At 41.5% G+C, this 26169-nt stretch overlaps 1 protein-coding gene across 1 annotated transcript in view; it reads right to left on the reverse strand.

The window, feature by feature from the left end:
- Hnrnpll (heterogeneous nuclear ribonucleoprotein L like) overlaps positions 1–17098 on the reverse strand; it is a 34748-nt gene extending 17650 nt beyond the window's left edge. The window contains exons 1-4 of the mRNA XM_070025407.1: positions 16644–17098; positions 8441–8559; positions 4051–4288; positions 2148–2228 (exon numbers count right to left, since the gene is read on the reverse strand). Coding sequence (XP_069881508.1) covers positions 2148–2228; positions 4051–4288; positions 8441–8559; positions 16644–16838 — 633 coding nt within the window. The 5' untranslated portion in view covers positions 16839–17098. The remainder of the gene's footprint in view (positions 1–2147; positions 2229–4050; positions 4289–8440; positions 8560–16643) is intronic.
- Positions 17099–26169: the final 9071 nt, after the last annotated feature.

Below are 26169 nucleotides of genomic sequence, written 5' to 3' on the forward strand. Positions count from 1 at the left end.
AATACTTCTGAAATGTTTTATCACATAAATTTTCACACAAATATGTGTGTATACACACACACACACACACACATACACAACACACACACACACATATATTTCTTCATTTTTGGTGGTAGTAGTACTACAAGGAGTGTGAACTCAGGACCCTCTTTTGCTAGGCAGGTATTTTTCCACTTGGGCCATACACCAGCCTTTTTGGTTTTCATTCTTTTTGAAAAGTCTCCTATTTAGGCCCAGGACTGGCCTAGGCTGTAATCCTCCTCCTTCTCCTACAGCTTAAACAATGGAGGCGGAGGCATGCCACCTTCTCCATATGTTATTGTTTAAAATTGAGTATTTAACTTTTTGCCCAGGCTGGCCTCAAGTCTCCCAATCTTCACCATCCTAACTATCTAGAAATACAGGCATGAACTACCACATCGGCTGAAGAATTTGTATTTAAGTTCAAGGGTACAAAAGAAAGCAGAATACAACCAAACTACCTACAATTTATCCGTCTAAGTCATAAGTACTATAAATTGGGGAATGAACAGGACAATGAAGCCTAGTTTTATTTCCTAGCAAAGGACAACCTACAAATTACAACAAAAAACCTTAAACCAAAATAAATACTTGATTTTTATATATTTCTTCTGAGCTGCAACAGTGTTATATAATCACTTCACTATCATAATTTTATTGTTTTTTTATTTTTTTTTTTGTCGGTCGTGGGGCTTGAACTCTGGGCCTGGGCGCTGTCCCTCAGCTCTTCAGCTCAAAGCGAGCGCTCTACCACTTGAGCTACAGCGCCACTTCCGGTTTTCTGGTGGTTTTATTGGAGATAGGAGTCTCACGGTCTTTCCTGCCCGGGCTGGCTTTGAACCGCGATCCTCAGATCTCAGCCTCCTGAGTAGCTAGGATTACAGGCGTGAGCCACCAGCGCCCGGCAATTTTATTGTTTTTTAAATGACTTCAAGGCCAGGTGCAGTGGCTCACACATGTAATCCCATGTAAACCCAGCTACTCAGAAGGTGGGTAAAAAAAATTAGCAAAACCTCATCTCATTAAACAAAGCCAGGAAGTGGTGATGCAACCTGTGATTCCCAGCTACTGAAAGGTGTAAGAAGGAGGCTGGCAGTCTAAGCCCACCCTGGACAAAAACCACAAGATCTTACCCTAAAAATAACCTAAAGTAAAAAGAGCTGAAAGCATGGCTTACGTCGCAACATTTACCTAACAAGCAGAAGGCCTAGGTTCAAAAACCACCAAAAAAAAAAAACAAAAAAACAAAAAACTCAATCTTAACAAGTAAATAAAACCACTCCAAGTGTATAAAATAATAAAACTAAAAACAAACATCTTACTAGAAGCAAGCACTGTTAAGGTTTACAATGAATCTCTACCTATTTCTATATGTGCCCATATAAATCTTTTAAAAATGTGCTTTATATTATGTATACAATTATATATAATATATATTATATATACACATATGATGTTGTAACTTGCTTTTTATCCAACATATTAACAAATTTAACAAATTTACCATAGCTTTTAAAAAGCAGATCTTACATTAATAATTTAAAAGAGCCAATAAAGATAAAGTTTTGCTACTTTTATACTATTTCAAGAAGAGTAAGAGAAGGTCATTTGGGTTAAACCGTAAAAATGCATGTGTACATGTTATGAAATAGTGTTACTTCACACTGGGTAGGATGAAGTACAGGGCTGTTGCATGATACCAAGTTATTCTTAACAAACAGTAACAACATCCTCTATGGGTACTGCAGGGTTTTGTTTTTTGGTCGGTCATGGGACTTGAACTCTGGGTTTGGGCGCTATCCCTCAGCTCTTCAGCTCAAGGTAAGCCCTCTACCTCTTGAGCCACAACACCACTTCCAGTTTTCTAGTGGTTTTGTGGAGATAAGAGTCTTACAGACTTTCCTGCCCAGGAAGCTTTGAACCGTGATCCTCAGATCTCAGCCTCCTGAGTAGCTAGGATTACAGGCATGAGCCACCAGCACCCGGCTCAGTTTCATTTTTTAAATCTATACCAACTAGATTGTTGAGGGAGGAAAAAGTGTCATTTGTCTAAAAATGGCTAAATAAAAAATGTTACACTGCATTCATAGACATAATAAATTTACATATAAAGGATATTCAACCATTGCCTGTATCCCATTTCTCTTGAATATAACAATGCGTTGTACTTTTCCAACAGGGTTGCAAACAGTATATAACACATCCTAGAAGGAACAAACAAAATTTTTCACATTACATTTAGAACATTAAAACTATACTCCAGGGGCTGGGAAGTTGGCTCAGTGGTAGAGCACTTGCCTTGCATGCTCGAGGCCCTGGGTTCGATTCCTCAGCACCACATAAGAAAAAGCCAGAAGTGGCGCTGTGGCTCAAGTGGTAGAGCACTAGCCTTGAGCTGAAGAGCTGAGGGACAGCGCCCAGGCCCAGAGTTCAGGCCCCACGACCGAACCCAAAAAAAAAAAACTATACTCCATTTTGTCTAAAATGTGACAATGTTTAAGACATTCCCATTTTTTTTAGTCTGTGGTATTAAGGATCAAACCCTCGGGGCTTCAAACATGCTAGGAAGGCATTCTACCTCTGAATTATGCTAAATCAAGCTAAAAAATTAGTTTTAAGACCTTTTAATATGTCTCAATTTTTTCCTCACCTACACAATATATCAACATTAGATAAGTTCCAATGAAACATTTGAGAAGCACTTTAATAAAAATTCTATTCATGTAACTTTGTGAAAGGACAAAGTAGCAGGGAAATATAAGTAAATAAGCTTTTAAATAAGCTACCTCAAGATAGATTATGAGCTGGGCATTGATGGCTCACATCTGTAATTCTAATGACTCAGGAGGCTGAGATCTAAGGATCAAAGTTCAAAGCCAGCCAGGGCAGAAAAACCTGTGAGACCCTTATCTCCAATTAACCACCACCACCCCACAGCACCACCCCCATGCCCACAAAAAAAAAAAAAAAAAAAAAAAAAGCAAAAAGTGGAGCTATGGTTCAAGTGGTAGAGCTCCAGTCTTGAGCACAAAAGCCTCAGGAGCAGCATCCAGACCCTGAGTTCAAACCCCAAGACCAGAACCAACAAAATTAAAAAAAAAAAAAAGGCTATGATATGTGTATCTTAATGCACTATGGAATCATTACCATTACTTAATTGATGCTTACATACATAGTTGGTATATTAACAAATGATATTCCTAAACTATTTCTAACAAGTCTGGTTTATAATTCCTTATCATCAGAAAAAGGAATAGATAAATAATTTTAAAAATTCTAATGAACCTACTTAATGACAACTGTGTTTCTTTTATTTTAGTGCTCATGATTTCTTGTTCATTAAACTTAGTAGTCAAAATTAAGATTTTAGTAGTCAAAATTAAGATTTTTTTTTTTTTTTTTGTCAGTCATGGGATTTGAACTCTGGGCCTGGGTGCTGTCTCTCAGCTCTTCAGCTCAGGGCAAGTGCTCTATCACTTGAGCCACAGCACCACTTCTGGTTTTCTGGTGGTTTATTGGAGGTAAGAGTCTCACGGACTTTCCTTCCCCAGCTGGCTTTGAACCTCGATCCTCAGATCTCAGCCTCCTGAGTAGCTAGGATTACAGGCATGAGCCACGGGCAACTAGCTCAAAGTTAAGATTTTTAATATTTTTTTAAATTATTTAAAAACAGTTGGCAGATTTAAAAAAAAAAAACAAGCTGGTTACTCTAGATATAGTTTGTCATAATAAAATACATACCACTGCCGGGCGCTGGTGGCTCACGCCTGTAATCCTAGCTACTCAGGAGGCTGAGATCTGAGGATCTCGGTTCAAAGCCAGCCCGGGCAGGAGAGACCGTGAGACTCCCATCTCCAATAAACCACCAGAAAACCGGAAGTGGCGCTGTAGCTCAAGTGGTAGAGCGCTCGCCTTGAGCTGAAGAGCTGAGGGACAGCGCCCAGGCCCAGAGTTCAAGCCCCCACAGCCGACCAAAAATAAATAAATAAATAAATAAAAGAAAAGAAAAGAAAAGAAAATACATACCACTGTGATCGGATAAAGAGGATTCTGAATTGACAGCAGGAGAACTTTGTTGCCTCCTGATGGATCATCAGTATTTCCTGGCCGAGTGATCCTTTTACTTGTAGAGTAGTTGAAAAAAGCCTGTTGACCAGCAATGTATACAGGCTCTTCTGCAGCAAATGTCACACATTCTTTGGCACTATCTATGTTTTCAAATTCTACTAGAGCCTGTCGTTTAAATGGCATCATCATGACATAGCTGAAAAGGGAATATCCAACGTAACAAGTTCAATTAACATTACTGATTCTCAATCAAGTAAAAGCAGACTTTAATAAAAAAAAATCAAGTCATACAGATGAATTTACTATTGTCCAATGTAAATCAATTCCTAATCATCCAAATAAATTGTAGGAGATCAGGTAGATTGTTCACATATGAAGTTTAGTGACCCACGATTGCTAGCTTATCCATTTCATACTCTCTTCTAACATAATTCCTTGTTATCAGTTACTAATGATATACCACCTAGTTTGTTCTTCTGCTAATATATAGAAATCACTTGAGATAATCTTTACATAAGGCTGGAAAACAAAAGCCCTAAACAGCCCAAACTACCCTATTTTTCTTAAACTTTCCAAATACATGCCCACAACAATATCTAAGAACTGATTATACTTAATTCTCTCTCCTCTCTCCCCCTCTTCTCCCCATTCCCTCCCCTTTCTCTTTCTCTCTCTCTCTTTTTCTCTCTCTCTCTCATCAGTTGTGGGGCTTGAATTCAAGGCCTGGACACTGTCCCTGAGCTTTTCTGCTTAAGGCTAGTGCTCTATCACTTGAGCCACTAGGTTTTTTTGGTGATTAATAAGAGTTTCACAGACTTTCCTGCCCAGGCTGGCTTCAAACCACAATCCTCAGATCTCAGCCTCCAGAGTAGCTAAGATTACAAGTGTAAGCTACCAGAGCCTGGTACTTTTAATTACCTTATCAAAAACACAGAACCAAAAGATAAATAAAAGCAACCAAAGACTGTCCAAAGTTCATATAATCTCTAAAGTACTTTTTCTTTTTTGGAGACAGAGTCTCAATATGTATCATAGACAAGCTCAAACCAGTGATCCTCCTGCCTCAGCCTCCTAAATGCCATATTTAAAGAAATTAAAAAAAAACAACTCCCCAGGCATAAGCCACCTGTACTTGGCTCAAAATACTTTCAAAGAATCCATGAAAAGATACAAAGATATCCACTAGAATATGGTAATCATGACTGCCTTTGGGCAGAAGGGTGAGGTGTTTACTTTTCATAATATATTCTCTTAAGTAAAAGGTATCCTAATACAAAAGTGAACAATAAAGAAATGGAGCAAAAGAAAAACCAACAGTATATAGCTCGAAACTGAGAAAACATGTTCTCAATTCACTGTAACAAGAACCTTAGTAATGACTAAAAACACAATCAACATGCTTGTTCTAAGATTAGGCCAAAGGAATCACATCAAGTCAGGTAATCAGTGCTTCAAAATCAAGATCTGCTTTTTTACTTTAACAGTTGAAAATGGTAAAGTACTAATAAGAAACTAACCACCCTACAGTATAGAAAATTATTATTCTAATAAATTTTAGCTTCCTTTTTTTTTTTTTTTTTTGGCCAGTTCTGGGGCTTGAACTTAGGGCCTAAGCTCTATCCCTGGGCCTCACTGTGCTCAAGGCTAGCACTCTACCACTTGAACCACAGCTCCACTTCCAGCTTTTTCTGAGTAGTTTATTAGAGAGAAGAGTTTCACATACTTTTCTGCCAGGGCTGGCTTCAAACCACCATCTTCAGCACAAGCCCCAGTACCAGCACACAAAAAAATTTGAGTCATAGGGCATGACTCAAATCTTAGCGTACTTACCTAGTGACCTCAAGGCCCCAAAATCATATATTCATAAAATATCAAGAATCCCTAAATGTACTAGAGGAAGGGTAAACCAGACATGTCATCTCATTATGACTCCACAAGTCAAGATACCACTTAGAAGATCTTCACAGAATGGAGTTAGTCTCACACTAATATGTAAGGATTAAAGAGTTGCTTAATATAAATATATTACTCTCCAAGACTTAACTTTCAATGACTTTCACTCCAAATGATAGAGAACTGTGAGTCACCTTAGTGTTATTTCAACATATGGGCCTTACCAAGTTCATGAGGCTTTTAATTAACACCCTTAAGGATACACAATCTCAACACAAGTATTTTTTCAAGTGTGTGAGCATTAAAGGTCTGCCAAGTCATCCACCACTTAATGAGGTCACCAAAGAAAGTAATAAAATGGCCAGGTGCCGGTGACCCACACCTGTAATACTAGCTACTCAGGAGGCTGAGATCTAAGGATAGCGGTTCAAAGTCAGCCTGTGCATGCTAGGCAAGCTCTCTACCACTAAGCCACATTACCAGCCCCAACACTCAAAACTTTTTATAAAATATTTTATAAAATATTTTCAACTACAAAATATTATCAACTACATTTTATTTCCTATTTACACATTTCAGTTTAGAGTGCCTAGAGATCTCAACAGCCCCAAAAAACACAACCAAAAAAAAATTAAAAATTGTTGCAATTTGTTTAAAAAAAAATCTCTAAATGGGCTGGAAAGGTGGCTCAATGGTAGAGCACTTGCCTTGCATGCCTGAGGCCCTGGGTTCGATTCCTCACACATAAGCAAAAAGAAAAAAGCCAGAAGTGGTGCTATAGCTCAAGTGGTAGAGCACTAGCCTTGAGCTGAAGAGCTGAGGGACAGTGCCCAGGCCCAGAGTTCAGGCCCCACGACCGGACCCCTCAAAAAAAAAAAAATTCTAAATGTACTAGAGGAAAAATAAAGTAGACACGTCATCTCATTATAACTCCATAGGACAAGGCACCACTTATTTACTATTAGAAGGCCCTTGAAGAATGGAGTTACTCTTGTGCTAATTCGTAAGATGCCTGTAACAAAAGTATCCATCGAAAAATATAAAACTCAATTCTAGATTATCCATAGTAAGAAGAGAACAACAGACACACTATAAAACTAATTTAGAATTTTTGGGTAGCTACCTTGAGCAGCATATTCACTTACTATGAATTCACTTACAATTTTTACAAACTTGTTACAGAGTAATAGTTCATAGACCCTCAAAATAAACCTATACTTCATCTTAGGAAGGTCAAAAATAACAAGCACTGGGGCTGGGAAGGTGGCTCAGTGGTAGAGCACTTGCCTTGCATGCTCGAGGCCCTGGGTTCGATTCCTCAGCACCACATAAGAAAAAAGCCGGAAGTGGCGCTGTGGCTCAAGTGGTAGAGCGCTAGCCTTGAGCTGAAGAGCTGAGGGACAGTGCCCAGGCCCAGAGTTCAGGCCCACGACTGGACCAAAAAAAAAAAAAAAAATAACAAGCACTGTGGAGTTATAACAAGCTGTGACAGCTCTGAGGCCTGAGTTCAAGCCCCACTATTCCCCCTCTCCAAAAAAAACAAAAACACCAAGCAGTGACATAGCACTTGCCTCGCATTTCCAAGGGCTTTGGTTCAAGCCACAGCATTGAAGAAAATAATGAGCATATAAGATTCCAAAGATAGCATATGCCTGTAATCCCAGCACTAAAAAGGCTGAAATAGGAGAACCAAAAGTTTGAAGCCATGGGAAAGGGGAGGTGGTGGGTAAAGAGAAAGAGGCTGTGGGTTTAGAGGGGATTGAACTAACGAGAAAGAGGATGAATACAATTGAAAAAGATTGTTTGCAACTATGAAAACAGAACCATAAAATCTGTTGAAATTGTTTTGGCAAAGCTTGAAACAGGAAGAGAGAAAAGGGAAAGTAAAAGAGGGATAAGATTGATTGGAATACATTGTAAATATGTGCAGAAATGTAACCATAACTAATGTAAGCTTATTTAAAAAAAAAAAAAAGTTTAGCCAGGCATCAGTGGCTCAAGACTGAAATCCTAGCTACTCAGGAGGTTGAGATCTGCGGATCGTGGTTCAAAGCCAGCCCAGACAGAATAGTCTGTGAGATTCTTCTCTCCAATAAAGTACTCAGAAAAAGCCAGAAGTGAAGGTGTGGTTCAAGTGGTAAAGCACTAACCTTGAGCAAAAGAAGCTCAGGGACAGAGCTCAGGCCCAGAGTTCAAGCCCTAGGACCGGCAAAAAAAGAAAAAAAATTTTTTTTAAATTTGATGCCAGCTTTTGCTATTATATATAGCAAATTCTAGGCCAGCTTGAGCTACATAGCAAGACTCTTGTCTCAAAACTGAAAAAATATTTTTCCTAAGAGATACATTCACAGGCAAACTTTACACATACAATGCTAAGCATCAAGACTTAGATCAATCAAGCAAAGTCTGTCCTATCATTCACTTTCAATTTGCACAAAGTTCCTATTATCCTTACCATATTGTCCCAAATTTTTCCAGAGCCTCCACAAGGTCTGCTTCCACCACCGATTCGCAGAGCCCCCGAACATGGACAACAGGTGAAACAGAAACTTTATGATGGCTTCCACCTGCCTCCTAGCAGAGAGAAGATAATTTCTTATTCACTTTGAAAGTCTAAAGTGCATCTTTTACCAAATTCAAAAAAAGCAAACATAAAAGTTCCCAAACCAAAATCCTACACCATTCAAATTATCAAACAGACCTAAGAATAAAATCATCAGTGTAATGTTTGGCGTGAAAATTTAAAAAAGAGCATTCTATCAAAAACAAAAGAAAAGCAGCAAAAAGTATTGAGCAACCAATTAATTTCAAGGAAATCTCAGGAAACAAAAACTTCAACAGATATATAGGCATGCTATGATTAGTAACTAATATTAATATTCATAAATTATTGTTTTTAAGCCAGGCCCCAGAGGCTCAATGCTGTAATCTTAGCTACTCAAGAGGCTGAGATCTGAAGATTGAGGTTAGAGGTTAGATACTAGCCCAGGCAGGAAGTCCTTGAGACTCCTATCTCCAATTAAATACCAAAAAAGCTGGAAGTGGAGCTGTGGTTCAAGTGGCAGAGCACTAACCTTGAGCAAAAAAGGCCAGAGTTCAAGACCCAGGACTGGTGCACACACACACACACACAAGAATCTATTAAAAAACATTTTTCTCCAATAGACTAATCTAAAAACACAATGTCTTACCATTAAAACAACTGTTTTAAGAAAATTAAGTCTTAGTACAGTTATTTTTAAATAATCATCAATTTTACTTTATTACAAAGGCATTATAACATTTAAATGGATTACCCTGCCAATATAAATTTATGCCAGATTTCAAAGAAACTGACTTAAATATATAATCACAGTATTGACAAATTGGACTAAATCAATCCTTTGCAAATATTAACTTGATCTCTGAAATACCATTTGAATTGGTATGCTTAAATCTTTTCTATGACTAAACAGCAATTAAATGCCATTGAGTTTGAATGTAATCATACTGACCACATCCTAATTTACCAACACTCTTGAAGCAACTCTGAACATGAGACTATCTAAGTGAAACTCAAATCAAACATGTTTATCATCATTAAATTCTTTGGTTGTTTTCTTTTTGTTTTTGTTTTTTTTCGTCAGTCGTGGGGCCTGAATTCTGAGCCTGGGTGCTGTCCCTCAGCTTTTCAGCTCAAGGCTATGGCTCCACCACTTGAGCCACAGCGACACTTCCAGCTTTTTCTGCTTATGTGGTGCTGAGGAACAGAACCCAGGGCTTCATTCCCAGCCCCTAAATTCTTAAATATAACTGGAGAATAGTAACAGGAAGAGATCACTAAATAATACATATTTACAGCATATATTTAATGTATAAATATCAAATTTTACTTTCAAAATAGATAATAAACTATAAGGTATTTAAGACAGTCATTTTAAGCAAATCTTAATAATCTGCTGGCAAATGCAAAATAAAAGGCAACAGAATAGCATCCTGGCCTAGAACTCTTCAAGACTCTACAAAAAACTAGTATCAAAATACAGTAAACTCTCTACATTGATACTACACAACAATCAAATGCAAAAAGTGAGCCTTCATTTTATAATAAAATTATCTTATGAAAATAGTAATGGTTATGTGAAAGAATGTCCGTATTCTTAGGAAGGTTGGCATATTTAGAGATAAAGTACGATGTTCACAACTTTCAGATCATTTTGAGGAAAAAAGTACATATGTAAATACAAATATAGAAAGATAAAACTCCAGTCAGTAAAATGTCTGAAAAAAACCACCTACTGAATGTTAAGCATGTATGTAACTGAACATTTTATGTAATAATGTTACAAAATTATTTCATTATATAATACTTAAGGACCTACAAAAAGGCATGAAGATCAATATAGAAAATACCTATTGGCCAGGTATCAGTGGCTCATGCCTTAGCTACACAAGGGGCTGAGATCTGAGGATCCTGGTTCAAAGCCAGCCCAAGCAGGAAAGCAAAAAGCCCAAAGTGGAGGTGTGGCTCCAGTGGTAGAGCACCAGCCTGCTGGCTTCAAACCACAATCCTCAGATCTCAGCCTCCTGAGTAGCTAGGATTACAGGCATGAGCCAATCATTATCTACACATGAAAATTGAATTATCCTGACATGATCAATATTGTATACAATTTATTGTATACAATTAATAAATATCCCAGAATTATGTACAAGTATTGTTTCATACTATGCATCCCACTGCACATTGGATTCCCAAACTACTAAATTAGTGTTATTCATCCTTATCTATATGCATCTTAAGACTTTCACATCTTCTCTAGCTTAAGGAGTTATTTCTAACTCATTTCTCACAGAGAAGCTTTTTCTTTTCAAATGTTTTGCTATCTACAATCTCTCTAGGTTGATTATATCCCTAACTTCCAAGATAGAAACAATATTCCAGGTGTATATCTAGCAAATAAAAGCATGCTTGCCAACATAAACTATTTCTGAAAATAAATACCTACATGTGTGTTAATTTTGACTACTACAGATTGAAGACTATTGAGAGAAGCTCAATAGTGTACAAATGAATATCTGGGAGTAATGAGAATTGCCATTTAACACCTTTCCTAAGCAAAGACAAATTTCAAAGGCTAGACACAAAGTCTTTAATGCTTTTTTGTTTTCCTTACATTTCATGCACAACACATGCTGAACAGCCATTGAATAATTTTCTCTACCTTTTTATAAGATTCCTAAAGACAAACTTCAAATTCAATACAACAGTCCCTGACACCAAATAATCACAGACTCACTGCCAATACCTCCAAATGACAAGAAATACAGAAATACACTAATTTCATGAGACTGGCATATTTTCAGGAAATTCTTCAAAATCTGCAGCCATTATCTGTCATTTGTAGTTTCCCATTCAAAATGGCTTCTAGAATCAAGACATCTCTGAATCTTTGAACAAATACTGACTCAATGATCTTAGGCTACTTATACTTTCTCTTTTTGTGCCTCAGCTTTTGTTAAAAAGAAAATGGATTGGAGGCATAAATCAAGTTGTAAAGCACCAGCCTCTAGAAGCAAGAAAGCTGAGAGCATGATTCCTAAACTCAAATCCATTTCAGCATACACACACACACACACACACACACACACACACACACACAAAGCTACACTAATTCTACATCATGAAAGACTGTAATAAATAATAGAAATATGAACAAAAGCCTTGGTTAACTGTACATATATTCAATATCTATAATTCCAGCACTTGGGAGGCAGAGACACCATCACCAGCCTTTAGCCACATGGTAAGACACTGTTCTCAGAGAAAATAAATCTAAACCTAGCTTTATCACCACGTGGAGGAAAGCAGAACTGAAACAGAAAAGAAAATGAAGTTCCTATGACATCATTTAAAAATTCCTGGATCCAACTTTTCTAAAACTAATATCAAAAACCTAACTTTTCCAGTTATACAGACCAATAAATAAATTCCCTGCCTTCACTCCCATTTTTTTTGGGGGGGAGGGTTTTTTTTAAATTTTTTTTGTCAGTTGTGGGCTTGAATTCTGGGTCTGGGCGCTGTCCCTCAGCTCTTTAGGTCAAGGCTAGCATTCTTCTGGTTTTATGGTGGTTAACTGGAGATATGAGTATTGCAGACGATCCTGCCCAGACTGGCTTTGAAATGTGGTCCTCAGATCTCAGCCTCCTGAGTAGCCATTTTTTGTGTTTTTTTGTTTTTTTAATTTAAGCTCATCCAAGTTGTTGCTGTGGCTATAACAAGCCTTGAAAATTAAATTCAATTTCACAGAGCAAAAAAGGTAATAAATGATGTAGAATCATAGATCTCTAGATATGGAAAATTTTTTTCTACTATTATATCCCCTATCACTGAGAACAGAACCTGACACAAGGTAGGAGCTCTCAATTACCTTTCTCCCTCCCCTCTCAACCCCCCAATCCTGGGGCTTGAACTAAGGGCCTGGGCACTGTCCCTGAGCCTCTTTGTGCTCAAAGCTATCACTCTATCACTTGAGCCACAGCTCTACTTCTGGCTTTTTCTGCATATTTATTGGAGATAAGTCCCGTGGTCTTTTTTGCCCTTCAATCATAATCCTAAAATCTCAGCCTCCTGAGTAGCTAGGATTAAAGGCCTGAGCCACCAGCACCAGCTTTTTTTCTTGTCAGTCATGAGGCTTGAACTCAGGGCCTGGGCACCGTCCCTGGTCTACCACTTCAAGCTACAGTGCTACTTCCAGTGTTCTGGTGGCTAATTGGAAATAAAGAGTATCCCAGGCTTTCCTGCCCCATCTGGCTCTGAAACACAATCTTCAGATCTCACAGTACTAGATCTTGAACTTAGGACCTCACACTTGGAGCCACATGCTCAGTTCTTTTAGCTTGTTTTTCAGATAGGATCACACTTTGGTCCTTGCTAGCCTTGGAGGCCTCCCAAATCAGTAGACAAGAGGCATGTAAAATCATACCCGGCTTGTTTATGAGACTAAATCTCACTTTTACCAAGACTACGGTGGAACCACAATCCTCTAATCTCCATCTCCTGAGTAGCTTAATAATGAAGATTTGTTCAACAATGAGGCTTGGTGAATCTAAATCCTGGGTGTTTTTGCTCTTTGAAAAATATGAACCAAGCCGGGCACCGGTGGCTCACGCCTGTATTCTTAGCTACTCAGGAGGCTGAGATCTGAGGATCACGGTTCAAAGCCAGCCCCAACAGGAAAGTCCGTGAGACTCTTATCTCCAATAAAAACCACTAGAAAACCAGAAGTGGTGCTGTGGCTCAAGCAGTAGAGCGCTCGCCTTGAGCTGAAGAGCACAGGGACAGCACCCAAGCCCAGAGTTCAAGCCCCACAACCGACCAAAAAAAAAGAAAAAGAAAAATATGAACCAGAAGTTACAGAAATCTCAAGGATGTCTTATTTCTTTTATCTAAAACATTCTCACTTCCTTTTACATCTTCAAACATCAAGATCATTCATAATGATCTAATTCATCTTTCTGGTTTTTGCTCTGCTCTTTTCTTTATTATTGTGAAAATATCGTAGAGAGGGGTTACAATTACATGGGCAAGGTAATAAGTACATTTCTTAACAAGCATTTGTTGCCTCCTCCTTTGTTTCCCCTTTTTGCTCTGCTCTTTAAACCTAGTTTTATTAAACGTAGTTTTTATTAAAGCACTAGCAGAAACTTAATTATGAAATGCTATACAATGGAACCCTTGAGGTTTCAGTTTGCAACTGTTTGCAAAGTTCCAATTAGATTTGAAAAGATTGTCAGTCATTGTAACTAATTTGAACTCATTCTAACAGTCTGACTTCAAAAGTATTTCTTCTCTGAGCTGAAGATCACTAAGGTTGGGCCATACTCTTCAGTTAGAAAAATTACCAAATTTCTGCATGACGAAGCACTAGATGAGAGGTAGGGAATGTCTGTCACATTCAATCTTCTGGTATGTATCAAGACAGACATTTAGGCTTCTTGTTATCTGCCCGTGGCCTGCACTGATAAAATTTTGTTTGGACTTTGAATGTTAGAAATACCCAAATAGCCCTTGGCAGAAAAAAACGGTTCCCTATCCTGCTGAGAGAGTAAACTTCTAGCCAAGGAATATCTACCTCTAATAATACAATGTTATTATTTGCAAGTTTCCACAGTTCCAAGATTTCAAAACAGTACCAAAAGTTTGAAAGGAAAAAATATTCTTGAAATAGGAAAAATAAGATTGCATAACTAAATATCAGTTCTACTATTAAATTTATAATGTGCAGGGAAGCAGTGCTGAGGATCAAACCCAGGGCTCGGCTTCACGCTTGCTAAACACAAATCACACCAAGCAAGCATTCCTCCAGTCCCATTATATTGTTCATGAAAAAGCAACTCATTTTTTCCTAAAAAACATAGCAGCAATAAAAACAAAAACTAGAATTCATATCTAATCTTCATACATTACTTCCTATCTTCCTAACTCAAAAGTGTCATGTTGATTACTTCAAGTAAGAAGACCTCCTATTTTGCAGACTAAAAGAACTCGAGTAGTAGTTAAAAGACTAGTTGCTTAGTATTAGCTATCTTAGAGGTAGAAAAAAGTCACTTTTTAAAATGAGATCTAGGGCCAAGAAGGTGGCTTAGTGGTAGTGCTTGCCTAGCACACATGAAGCCATGGATTCGAGTCCTCAGCACCACATACACAGAAAAAGGAGGAAGTGGAGCTGTGGCTCGGGTAGTGGAGTGCTAGCTTTGAGCAAAGAAAGCTCAGAGACAGCGGCCAGGCCCTCAGTTCAAGCCCCAGGATGGGCCAAAGAAATGAGATACAACCTGTCTGTCATCTTGTCATGTTTGAGAACACCAGGGCCTATTGACAGAGTATTCCACATATAAATTGAAACAAAATCTTTGAAAGGTTTCCAAATTGCCCCTTATTGACTAAAGAGGAGGAGGAGGGGGAGGAGGGGGAGGGGGAGGGGAGGAGGGGAGGAGGAGGGGGAGGAGGGGAGGGGGAGGGGGAGGGGAGGGGAGGAGGAGGAGGAGGAGGAGGAGGAGGAGGAGAAAGGGTGGGAAGGTGGCAGAAGAAGAGGAGGGGGGGGGGGGAGAAGGTGGCTCAGTGGTAGAGCGCTTGCCTTGCAAGCATGAGGCCCTGGGTTCCATTCGTCAGCACCACATAACCAGAAAAAAAGCCAGAAGTGGCACTCTGGCTCAAGTGGAAGAGTGCTAGACTTGAGCTGAAGAGTGGTACAGTGCCCAGACTCAAGAGTTCAAGCCCCACGACCAAAAAAAAAAAAAAAAAAGAAACATTTTAAACTAATGATAGAATATATGTGCATAACTTCATAAACTTCATAAAGCTTGCTGAATTAATCACAATTCAAAGGTATTAAGTGTTCAGAAGAACATCTAAGCCATTAAGGCAGGTAAAGAGCAAACAAAAAAGGAAAACAGTATTTGCATCACTTTTGTTTTCTTAAAGCCTCCATCCAACTGAAGCTGAATGCTTGCCGCAGATAATAAAATGGTTTTCGCATTCCTCCTGCCTCCAGCAAACGTTTCTGATGAAAGACAAGACTCTAGGAATGTGTTTAATGCAGCCCTGCATTCCGTTCCTTCTTTCGTGAAGGGAAATTCGGAGTCAATTCCCAATAAAGAACAGAAGTCATTTTTAAATGCCCTTTCGGTGCAAAGTCCTAACACTTGACAAAATATTTTCACAAACCGAGAGGTAAAATCTGTACTCATCAATCACCACAAAACTGAATAATAGCCCAGCATGCATACTCTGTCTGCAAATGGTTTTTTTTTTTTTTAAAAAGGTTAAAAAAAAAAATCAGCCGGGTGTCGGTGACTCTCCCCTGTAACCCGAGCTACTCAGAAGGCTGAGGGCTGAGGATCGAGGTTCGCAGCCCACGGGGGCAGACAAATAAGACCCCACTCACCTCCAATTTACCGCGCCCTCCCCAAAAAGCATCTCCAATTTAACACCCCCCCCCGCCCCAGTCAAAAAAGAAGCCGGAAATGGAGGTGAGGCTCGAGTGGGAACGCTAGCCTGGCGCAAAAAAGCCAAGGGACCCACGCGCAGTCCAGACCCTGAGTTCAACCCCAGGGCCAGCAGGCGCGCGCGCGCGCACTACCCAAGATTAGTAATCATAAAAAAACAAAACAACCACCCTTCTGCGGAACGGAGGCGCGGGGTGTGCACGGGGCGCTCGTCACGGCTCTCCTCGGGACCCGGGGCGAGGACGGAGCCCAGCGCCGGGATGCCGAGGGCCGGGGGGGGGGGGGGGGGGCCACAGGGGAAGCGGGCGGGCCGGAGGTCGCCGGCTCCCCCCGCCCGCGGAGTTCAACTAACAAAGAGCTGCACGCGCCCGCAGCCCCCCGGAGCGGAAGCGGCGCCTCCCCGCCCCCACCCGCGTCCCCGGACCCTCCCCAAGTTCAGGGCCCCGGCGGCGAGGTGGCGGCCAGGCCTCAGCCCGGGCCGGGGCCCGACTGGCTGCCGCCATCCAGGTGGCGATGGGAATCCAGCCCGCGGCCGCCTCAGCTTCGAGCGCGGCCCGCGAGGCGGAGGAGACGCCGCTGCCGGCTGCAGGCCCGGCCGAGCCCCCCCCCTCCCTCCCGGGCCCCCCCAAGCCCTCCGGGGCACCGCGGACGCAGAGCCGCCGCTTTGTTACCGGCTGCGAGAAGCTGCGGCCGCCGCCGCCGCCGCCGCCGTCGCCCCCGGCCCGGGCGGTGGCTTCCCGCCGGTTCTCGCCCTCCTCAGCCGAATAGTCGATCTCCCCCTCCTCGGTCTTGAGGCGCTTGGCCTGGCTCTCGTACTCCCGGTCCTCCTCGAACGTCTCCCTGGGCGAGGAGGAGGAGGAGGACATGGCGGCGGCTGGGGGCGGCGGGCAGCGCGGGCCTGGGGGACGGCCGGTCAGTCTGCGGCGGCTGGACCGTCCGCGAGGGCCGCGCGCGCCCCGGAGCTGACGGCCGAGAACAGCGGGCGGGTTTAACGGGAGGCGTCCCGGGAGGAAGCTCCGGAGCGGCCGCTCCCCTTTATCACGGGGCCCACATCCAGCTCCTGCCTCAGCCCTCGGGGAGAGAAATCTAAGGATCGGGACGCGACCGTAGCTTCCGGTCTTCCCTTCTTCCCCCCTCCCTCCCCCCACCCGCTTCCCCGCCTCCCAGGCCTAGCCTCCGCCCCAGAGGCATGCAGCCGCGTCGGATCGAATCCAGCCGCAGCCCGCGGGAAGCGTTACACTACCCCCCCACCCCCTCCCAGCTAAGGTCCTGTCTCCTATTGGTAGAGAGAAAGCCCACCAGGCTTCCAATTGGCTGTAAGCGCTGCCTGTCAAAACTCGCCGCGCGCGGCCCGGCCTCGCCTCGCTCCCGCAGCGCCTTCAGAACTCGACGCCAGAGCCGGCGGTGCAACGCCCGCCGCGCGCCGCCGGGGCAGCCGTTGAAGCCCCTTGGCGGTTGGCGCTGTTGGGCTCTTGCCTTGGCGAGACGCCGAATGAACGGGCTCCGGCGCGGAGGCGCGCAGCGGGGCCGGGGGCGGGGGCGGGGGGGGGGGGGGGCTGGCCTGCGGGTGTTAACCGCTCCCGCTAATTTACATCAACTTTTTAACTTCGGAAGAGGTTGAGGACATTCTGTGGGGAGCCGGCCTCCACCTGCGGGATCGGCCCGGGGGCGCCTGGAGCCCCGCAGCGAGCCTTTCCTCCTCCCCCGTGTGTGTACGAGATCGGGATCGCTGGAGAGTCGCGGCTCCCCACTGACGTCTCCCATCTTCATCTCTGTGCTGGCCTGACAGCCTCCACCGAAGGTTCTCGGCCCAAAGGACCTGAGCAGGTGACCAGGCCAGGCCCGGCCACGGCCGTTAACCCCCACCCCAGCCCCGAACCACCCGTTACATCAGCCCACCCTGGCCGCGGGCTGCCTTCGGCGCCCAGCCACCCCTGCCCTCCGCCCCCCTGACCCCTGCCCCAGCTCCCCTGACCCCGACACAATCACCTCTCCTGCTCAAGGACAGGCTTGCTACTCTGCATCCGTGGGAGCGAGCCTGACAAGGAATCTCTCTCTGGTCTACGTGGCGAATCTCTCTCTGGTCTACGTGGCTGTGTGGCTGCGGGGGTTTTCTGGGCCGGTGGCTTTCATCACTTCTTTTCCAAAGATTCTTTTTGCTCTTCCACGTGGCAAGCTCACTTCCTCTGTGGAGCTCTAGGAACACTTGTCCGGTTTTAGTTGCTGCTGTTTTTTTCTTTTTTTTTTTTTTCAATCGTTGCGTATATTTACAATAAGGCCCTTGGTACCTGCCTCTTAAGGTATCCTTATGAGGAGTACATTGCCGGTTCTCAGTGACCCCCCCCATAATCCCAGCTACTCAGGAGGCTGAGATCTGAGGATCCAGGTTGCACACCAGCCAGGACAGAAAAGTCTGTGATGCTCTTATCTCTAATTTCCAGCAAAAAGCAAGACGTTGGTAGAACAATATAACCCTTGAGTGAAAATGCTAAGGGACAGCACCCAAGCCCTGAATTCAAGTCCCAGTACTGGTACACCACACACACACACACACACACACACACACTAGTAGATAATTGACAATGCTGAATGAGTTGCCCTTGATAAAGGCCCAATATGTCTTTTAGGAGAAAAACTGGTAAATCTAAGGCAACTTATTGGCTCAAGAGTTTTTTTAACCTTTGGAATATTGCCTGACATCAGGAGTGTTGGTGTTGTATTTCCCTTGTACCTTGTTTCTCAGTCTAAATATGGCTCTTGTTTTCCTAACTGTGTGGGTGGTTTTCTCCTGCAGCCTAGTTCTTTCCAAAGTCATTTCCTTCCAATTTTTTTTCATTTATTGCTGACAATGTTGTACCATACATTTTCTTGTACTTTATAGTTTACTTTGCTTGTCACTTGAGACTCCAATACCAAGTGTTTCTACATGACTGTACAACCATAACCAGATTTGTATGAAGCTGCTGGTGTACATTGACAAAACTTTTTCTTACTTTGTAGGCCATGGGGCTTGAACTCATGGCTTAGGCACTCGTCCCTGAGCTCTCTTTGCTAAAGACTAATGCTCTACTACTTTGAGCCACAATTCCACTTCTAGTTTTTCTGGTGGTTAGTAGGAGATATGAGTCTCACAGACTTTCCTGCCTGGACTGGCTTTGAACTGTGATTCTCAGAACTCAGCCTCCTAAGTAGCTAGGATTACAGACATAAACAAGCATCCCCTCGCAAAATTAAAAATTTCTAAAGAAAAGAATTGGAGCTGAGCACCAGTTGCTCAAGCTATAATCCTAGCAACTCAGGAAGGTGAGATCTGAGGATCACAGTTCAAAGCCAGCCCCGGCAGGAAAGCCCATGAGATTCTTTTTTTTTTTCTTTGTTTTTTTTTTTGTTTTTTTTTTTTGTAAAAATTGTGTACAGAGGGGTTACAGTTACATGAGTAAGGTAGTGAGTACATTTCCTATCAGCTTTAGCTCCTCCTTTGTTTATCCCCTACCATCCCTTCCCTCCCCATCTCCCCAACTTCTCCCTCCACTCCCCAAAGTTGTAAAGTAAATTCATACATTCAAAGGAAAGAAACATAGGTCCTATGGTTTCCCTTATTTGCAATAACTAGTATAAGTCTAGGACAAGCAGAAAAGGTCAAAAGCTATGTACATATGACCATATAAGATGATGTTAAGTGAAATGAACCCCAAGATAGAGACAGATTTTTTCTTGTTTGCTATTGTTTTTAATGTATTTAAAATGTACTATGTGATTATTATTTTTTTGCTGCTTTTGTATGTGCTTCCCCCACAGTATAACCCCTGTTTTCACTGTTGGTGCCCTGTATCATGTATATACATTTTTCTAATTTAGGAAGGGGAAGGGAAATAACAAAATGATGAAATAAGGATACAGGTTTACCCATTGTAACAATGACACGTACAAGACAAGATGTTGCAAAAGTCCATGAGATTCTTATCTCCAATCACCAAAGACAGAACTGGAGCTGTAGCTCAAGTGGTAGAGCACTAGCTTTGAGCACAAAAGCTGAGGAACAGTACCCAGGCCCTGAGTTCAAGGCCCAGGACTGGTGCCTGCGTGTACACACACACACACACACACACACGATGCACCTCTCCCATTATTTGGGAGAGAAACCAGAATTGCTAAACATAGGCTGCTGTACTCAGCATTCACTATGAGTTAATCTGTACCATAAACCAGCCAGCCCTAGGTGGCTTTGAATCTAAATCTTTAAATATCAGCCACCTAAGTAGCTAAAATTACAGGTGTGAGCCACTGGCACCCAGCAAATTCATTCTTTTTAATAGCTGGTCATACTATGGAGTGTTGGGTTTTTGTTGTTGTTTTTTTTTAATACTGAAGGAGTAAAACCTAGAAAGCATTTTTTATAAGACATCAGTTCTTTGGCCCATGGGTAATATTTCAGCTTGTAATGAAGTTGTTCAATGACAGTAGGCTCTTTGATAAGGAAAATACTGGCTAGCTTATCTCTATATCCTGAAAAGAACTCAAATGGAAGGTCATAAATTATAGTCCAGTGATTAGACTTAGATGGGATAAATTACCCACTGCTCAGTAGATGAAAATGCTTAAGAAAAATAAGAAAAAAAAACTACATACCATGACCATTTGGAAGCTCTTTGTGTATTACAGCCTCCACTCTTTACTCAGTTTTCCAAATGTGTGGATTGGCTGTTGTGGAGGGTAGCGATCAAGAACTTCACTGTAGTAATGGCAGGTCTAGGAATAATGACACTTAAAGTCCTTCATAATCTACCCCCAAATTCTGCTTGATTTTAAATCTCTTTGTTTATCAGTGTAAAGTACAGACAAATTGGTGAGGTTATATAGACAATTTAATGAGCTGGTCCCTGCCTTCTCAAAGTTTACAGTCATACCTAAGGAAAAAGCTACAAGGCATATATATGTGATCATGCAATACAATAATAACCACATAGAAAATACCACTTTCTGTGCTAACCAATAAAAGGCCATGCCAATAAATTATGCCACAAGCCCTCTACTAGTATATCGTTCTTTCATTATACATTTAAAACCATGGTCTAGGAAAGGTTAAGAAACCTGCCATAGGGCTGTAGTTAGTAAGCTAGACAGCTAGGACTGGAAGCCAAGTAATCTGGACCTAAAGCCAGGACTCTTCATCAAAAGAATGATGGTTTAATCACTGTGACATGTAGACATAATTTATAGTCATGACACTAATTTATTCCCTAATTTTTACCAGCTGTTGTAATTCTGAGAATTGGTAAATAGATTACAGTTTCTGCCATTTTTATTGGTATAAGAAAAGTCAATTCAAAACTTCCTAATTGTAAATGCTCTGTATGGTATTTTCACAATTAAAAAAAAATAAAAGGATACTATAATTGTTCTTAGAGAAAAAAAAAACAAGTGCCCAATAAATAAGTGGGCTAAAGAGTTAAAGAGAAACTTCTCTGAAGAGGAAAGGATGGCCAATGGACACATGAAGAAATGCTCAACCTCTCTAGCCATAATCAAGAACTCTAATAACAGATGATGGAGGGGATGTGGACAGAAGGGAACCTTACTGCATTGTTGGTGGGAGTGTAAATTTGTTCAACCACTTTGGAAAGTAGTATGGAGGTTCCTCAAAAGACTCCACATAGAGCTCCCCTATGACCCAGCAATTCCACTTTTGGGCATTTACCCAAATGTTCACAAACAAGACCACACTAAAGCTACCAGCACGACTATGTTTATTGCAGCCTTATTTACCATAGCTAAGATATGGAACCAACCCAGATGCCCCTCAGTAAATGAATGGATCAAGAAAATGTGGTATATATCCACAATGGAATTCTATGCCTCCATCAGAAAGAATGACATTGCCCCATTTGTTAGGAAATGGAAAGACTTGGAAAAAATTATATTAAGTGAAGTAAGCCACGCCCAAAGAAACATAGGTCCCATGCTTTCCCTTATTTGCAATAACTCTTATATGTCTGAGTCAAGCAGAAAAGGCTAGTTAATTTGATGTTAGGGAAGTGAACCCTAAGATATGTATTCAAATGTTTTTTTTTCTTTCATGTGATTGTTTCTAACACATAAGATTATTTCTTTGTTGCTTTGTATGTCCCTGCCCCAAGGTATAACCCCTGCTTTCACTGTATTTGATGTTATAATTTGTGGAGGGGAAGGGAAAAAACAAATCATTTAAATAGGGATACAGGTGGACCCATTGCAACAATGAGATGTACAAGTCGTTATGTTGAAAAGGAACTTTACAGCTTTGGGGGGGGGGAGAATTCAGTGGGGGGGTGGGGGGAGGAAGGGATGGGAAGGGGAAACAAAGAGGCTACAATGCTTGATAAGAAATGTACTCATTATCTTGCCCATGTAACTGTAACCCCTCTGTACAGTATTTTCACAATAAAAAATATAAATAAATAAAAGTCAATTCACTTCTATAAGAAATTAAAACTATATTAATTTAAAATTTCTATAGCAAAGCAATTATGTCAAAATTGATGCCATTTTCTGATGTGAAACATCATTCCCCAACTTCAATAGTGCTGCTATTCCATTGAATACACAAACACTTTGGTTTTCTGCCTCAACTCTTGTAAAAGTAAAATCATGCACACATTACTGTGAGTCATATTCCCAAAGGAGTGGAGCCAGACAGGTATGTTATGATTGAGACCATGTGTTCAATATGAAACTCAGCTGTTCAGAAACAAGCCAATTTTTTTTCTATGAAATTTTGTTGTCTGACAGAAATTGCCAAGAAAGCCAGACGCTAGCCCCCACCTGTAATCCTAGTTACTCAGGAGGCCGAGATCTGAAGATCATGGTTCAGAGCCAGCCTGGGCAGGAAAGTCTGTGAGATTCTGATCTCCAGTTAACCAACAGAAAACCAGAAGTGACACTGTGGCTCAATGGAGCAGAGCTCTAGCCTTGAACAAAAAAACACAGGAATAGTGCCCAGGTCCTGAGTTTAAACCCCATGATGGACAAAGTAAAAGAACCGCCAAGAAAGAGGGCAGTGGTGCTGTTCTGCCTTTTATTCAACCCACCTTTGTTCTGTCATGGTGAAAAGCCACTGTTCCAGGAGGATGCACCCTACGGAAGTACCTTGAGCATGATTAGCTCTCAGTGCAGTGGAGGGTAACCACAATGAGCTATCATGAGCTATCCAGGAGCTATCATGAATATCTGTTTGGGGGTTCCTACTTGCACAGTGTTTGCCCTCTTTAAAAAAATTGCAATATCTTCAAAAATAAAATAGATCAACTTCAGAAACTCCCTCATATACCAGAAAATGAGATATAAGGTTTAGATTCGGTTATAACCACTTCCCTTCAACCTTAAAAAAATATTTAATTTTCACTTTCTCTAATTCATGTAAATTGATAGCACCTTCGATGTGGAAAAAAAATAGCCAGGCATAGGGGCACATTTCTGGAATCCAAGCACTAGAGAGTGATGTGTTCATCTTTAAGGATTACGAATTTCCATTATAGGTAATTTTATCTTCCCACTATAATATCATCAAAAGAAACTTCATTTAGATTATTGTAAAAATGTTTTTGTGGGCTGGGAAGGTAGCTCAGCGGTAGAGTGCATGCCTTGCAAGCATGAGGCCCTGGGTTCGATTTCTCAGCACCACATAAACAGAAAAAGCCGGAAGTGGCGCTGTGGCTCCAGTGGTAGAGTACTAGCCTTGAGCTGAAGAGCTCAGGGACAGCGCCCAGGCCCAGAGTTCAGGCCCCATGACCGGCAAAAAAAAAAAGTTTTTGTATTTTTGCCACTACTGGGGTTTAAATTCAGAGTCTTGCATTCTCAGCTATTTTGCTCAGATCTGATATTCTACCACGTGATTCATGCCTCCATTTCCTGCTTTTTGCTAGTTAATTAGGTAGTCTCAAGAATTTGGCTTCAAACATCAATTCTCAGGCTTCAGCCTTCTGAGTTGCTAGTATTATAGGCATGAGCCACTGGCACCCCGTGCAAACTCATTTTTAAGAAAATGTATAAAGCCAAAATTGAGGTGTGACTCAGATGGAGAAGTATGGACTGACTCATTAATATTGGACAGGATTATTGTTCTGCAGAATGCTTCTTGGAACTTGGACAAATTCCAAATTGTTACTGATTTTGAAGGAAATTTTTCTTAAAAATGAATTCAGAATTGTTTCATCACTGAGATGGAACACTGGATTTGAGTAAGAACCTAATGTATGTTTGGCATCAATGAGAAAGTTATTTAAAACATATTGACAATTTCTGATTTCAAAGAGGCATTATTGAATTACAGCATTCATTCATTTAATGGACATGAACACAAGAAATGAAAACAGTTATATATATGTGTTGAGTAATTCAGTAAGTATACAATATAGGAGAACATAATGTAGGCTAATATTGTAGGAATGGGAATGTATAAAATAATTGTAACAGCTACTAGACTTTTTTTTTCGTTTACAGTCCTAGGGATTGAACCCAGGGCCTTACATAAACAAGGCAAGTGCTCTATCACGGAGTTAGATCCCTAGCCCCACAGCTAACAATTTTTAAGCTGGTATTTATGAAACAAAGAGTAAGTTTTGTGAAAACATCACTTCTGCAAATACCATGATCATCACTCTAGATTAAAATTTACTTAGAACTACATAAATTCATGAGTTCATTCAGAAAGTTTAATGTTTTATATAGAAGGAACTGTGTGTGAACTAAAAAGCTTAGCATTGAAAGACTTTGTCAGACTCTATGAGTGAGAACAGTCTAATAGACAAAGGAAAATTATATTTGGAAAAGCAAAACTAAGGCAGAGCACTGAGAACCACAAAAAAGGAATAAGACAGCAGAAAATGTGGCAAAACAAAAACACTTTACAGCCCAAGCTTCTTCTATGACAAGTAGAGAAGAGAACAAAGCCCCCATCACAAGGTAAGCCAGATGTGACCTTGGTAGACCAGCTGACCTTGCTGTAGAACAAATCAGCACCTCCTGCAGGAATCAAATCCTAGTATAGGATTTGGTGGGTAAATGACCTCCCCAACATGCCTGGCCAGCATTGGATAGAGAAGCTTTTGGCTATAGCAGCAAGGCACTATCTTGTAGGTGGGTCTCCAGCTTGAGAGAGCTTCCCAGGGTATCAGATTTTATTAGCAAGCAGCCCCCAAGCTGCCTAAAGCCAACCAGGTTCTGAGACTGAGACAGTGGTTGGAAACAACCACTGATCATTTAGAACTATGGACCCCAGCCAGGATCTAGGTAGCTGACAGACATCAGAGGTGAGCAGAAAGAGGGAAAGTTGACTCCCTCTGCAGTGAGGTATACTTCCTAGTTCTATGTCAATTATTCCTTTGTCCAGAACACAAAAGGCCTAGCCTTTGCTGATACAGAGCTCTGAAATCTGAGAGATCAATTTACATTGATTGCTGGCAGGCAAACTTAGGCCCTCGCAGTATGCAGCTCTACTCAACAACTCTATTCTCCAGGACCATTTCAGAAAACTTTTTAGCCTCATACAGTTAATTAGTCCTGACATGACTGAGTGCAAACCACTTGTGGCTAAGATTGGTTTTGAGATTGATCTACAACTGAGGGATCTGAAGACAGAAAAATAGGTTTAGGCACTCCTAGGTCACCCAGTCACCACAAGCTACCAGTAAAGGCCTCTGAGATGGCAAAGGTATCATTAGAAGCAGTTGGACTCTGAAAATGCAAGCATGGCAGATATCTGTAGCACTTCCTTCCCTGCCTAGGAGAGAATCACAGAAACTGAGGACAAGGCAGCAATGATACTTTGGGCCTATTATCTGCATAGTACTCTAAGGCCATTTCCAGCTCTCGGTGCTGACTGCTGACAGAAACGGACCTCCCACTCAGATCTAAATCATATCGTTTCCATAGCCACTATTACCTTGAAGATGTACACACACACACACACACACACACACACACACACACACACACACACACACACAAGCACACCCAATTAACCACCAAAAAACTGTAGTTCAAGTGACAGAACACTAGTATTGAACAAAATAGCTCAGGAGCCTTACAGTACCCAGGCCCTGAATTCAAGTCTCAGGACCAACACCAAAAAAAATAAAATAAAATAAAATAATCAAACATATGAATCATAGGCATAGAAGAAAGAGAAGACATATAAAAACAAATTCAGTGAGAACCTAA

Source organism: Dipodomys merriami, unplaced genomic scaffold (genome assembly GCF_024711535.1).
Source record: "Dipodomys merriami isolate MVZ:Mamm:240054 unplaced genomic scaffold, mDipMer1.0.p SCAF_17, whole genome shotgun sequence".
In the NCBI taxonomy this organism is placed as follows: Eukaryota; Metazoa; Chordata; class Mammalia; order Rodentia; family Heteromyidae; genus Dipodomys; species Dipodomys merriami.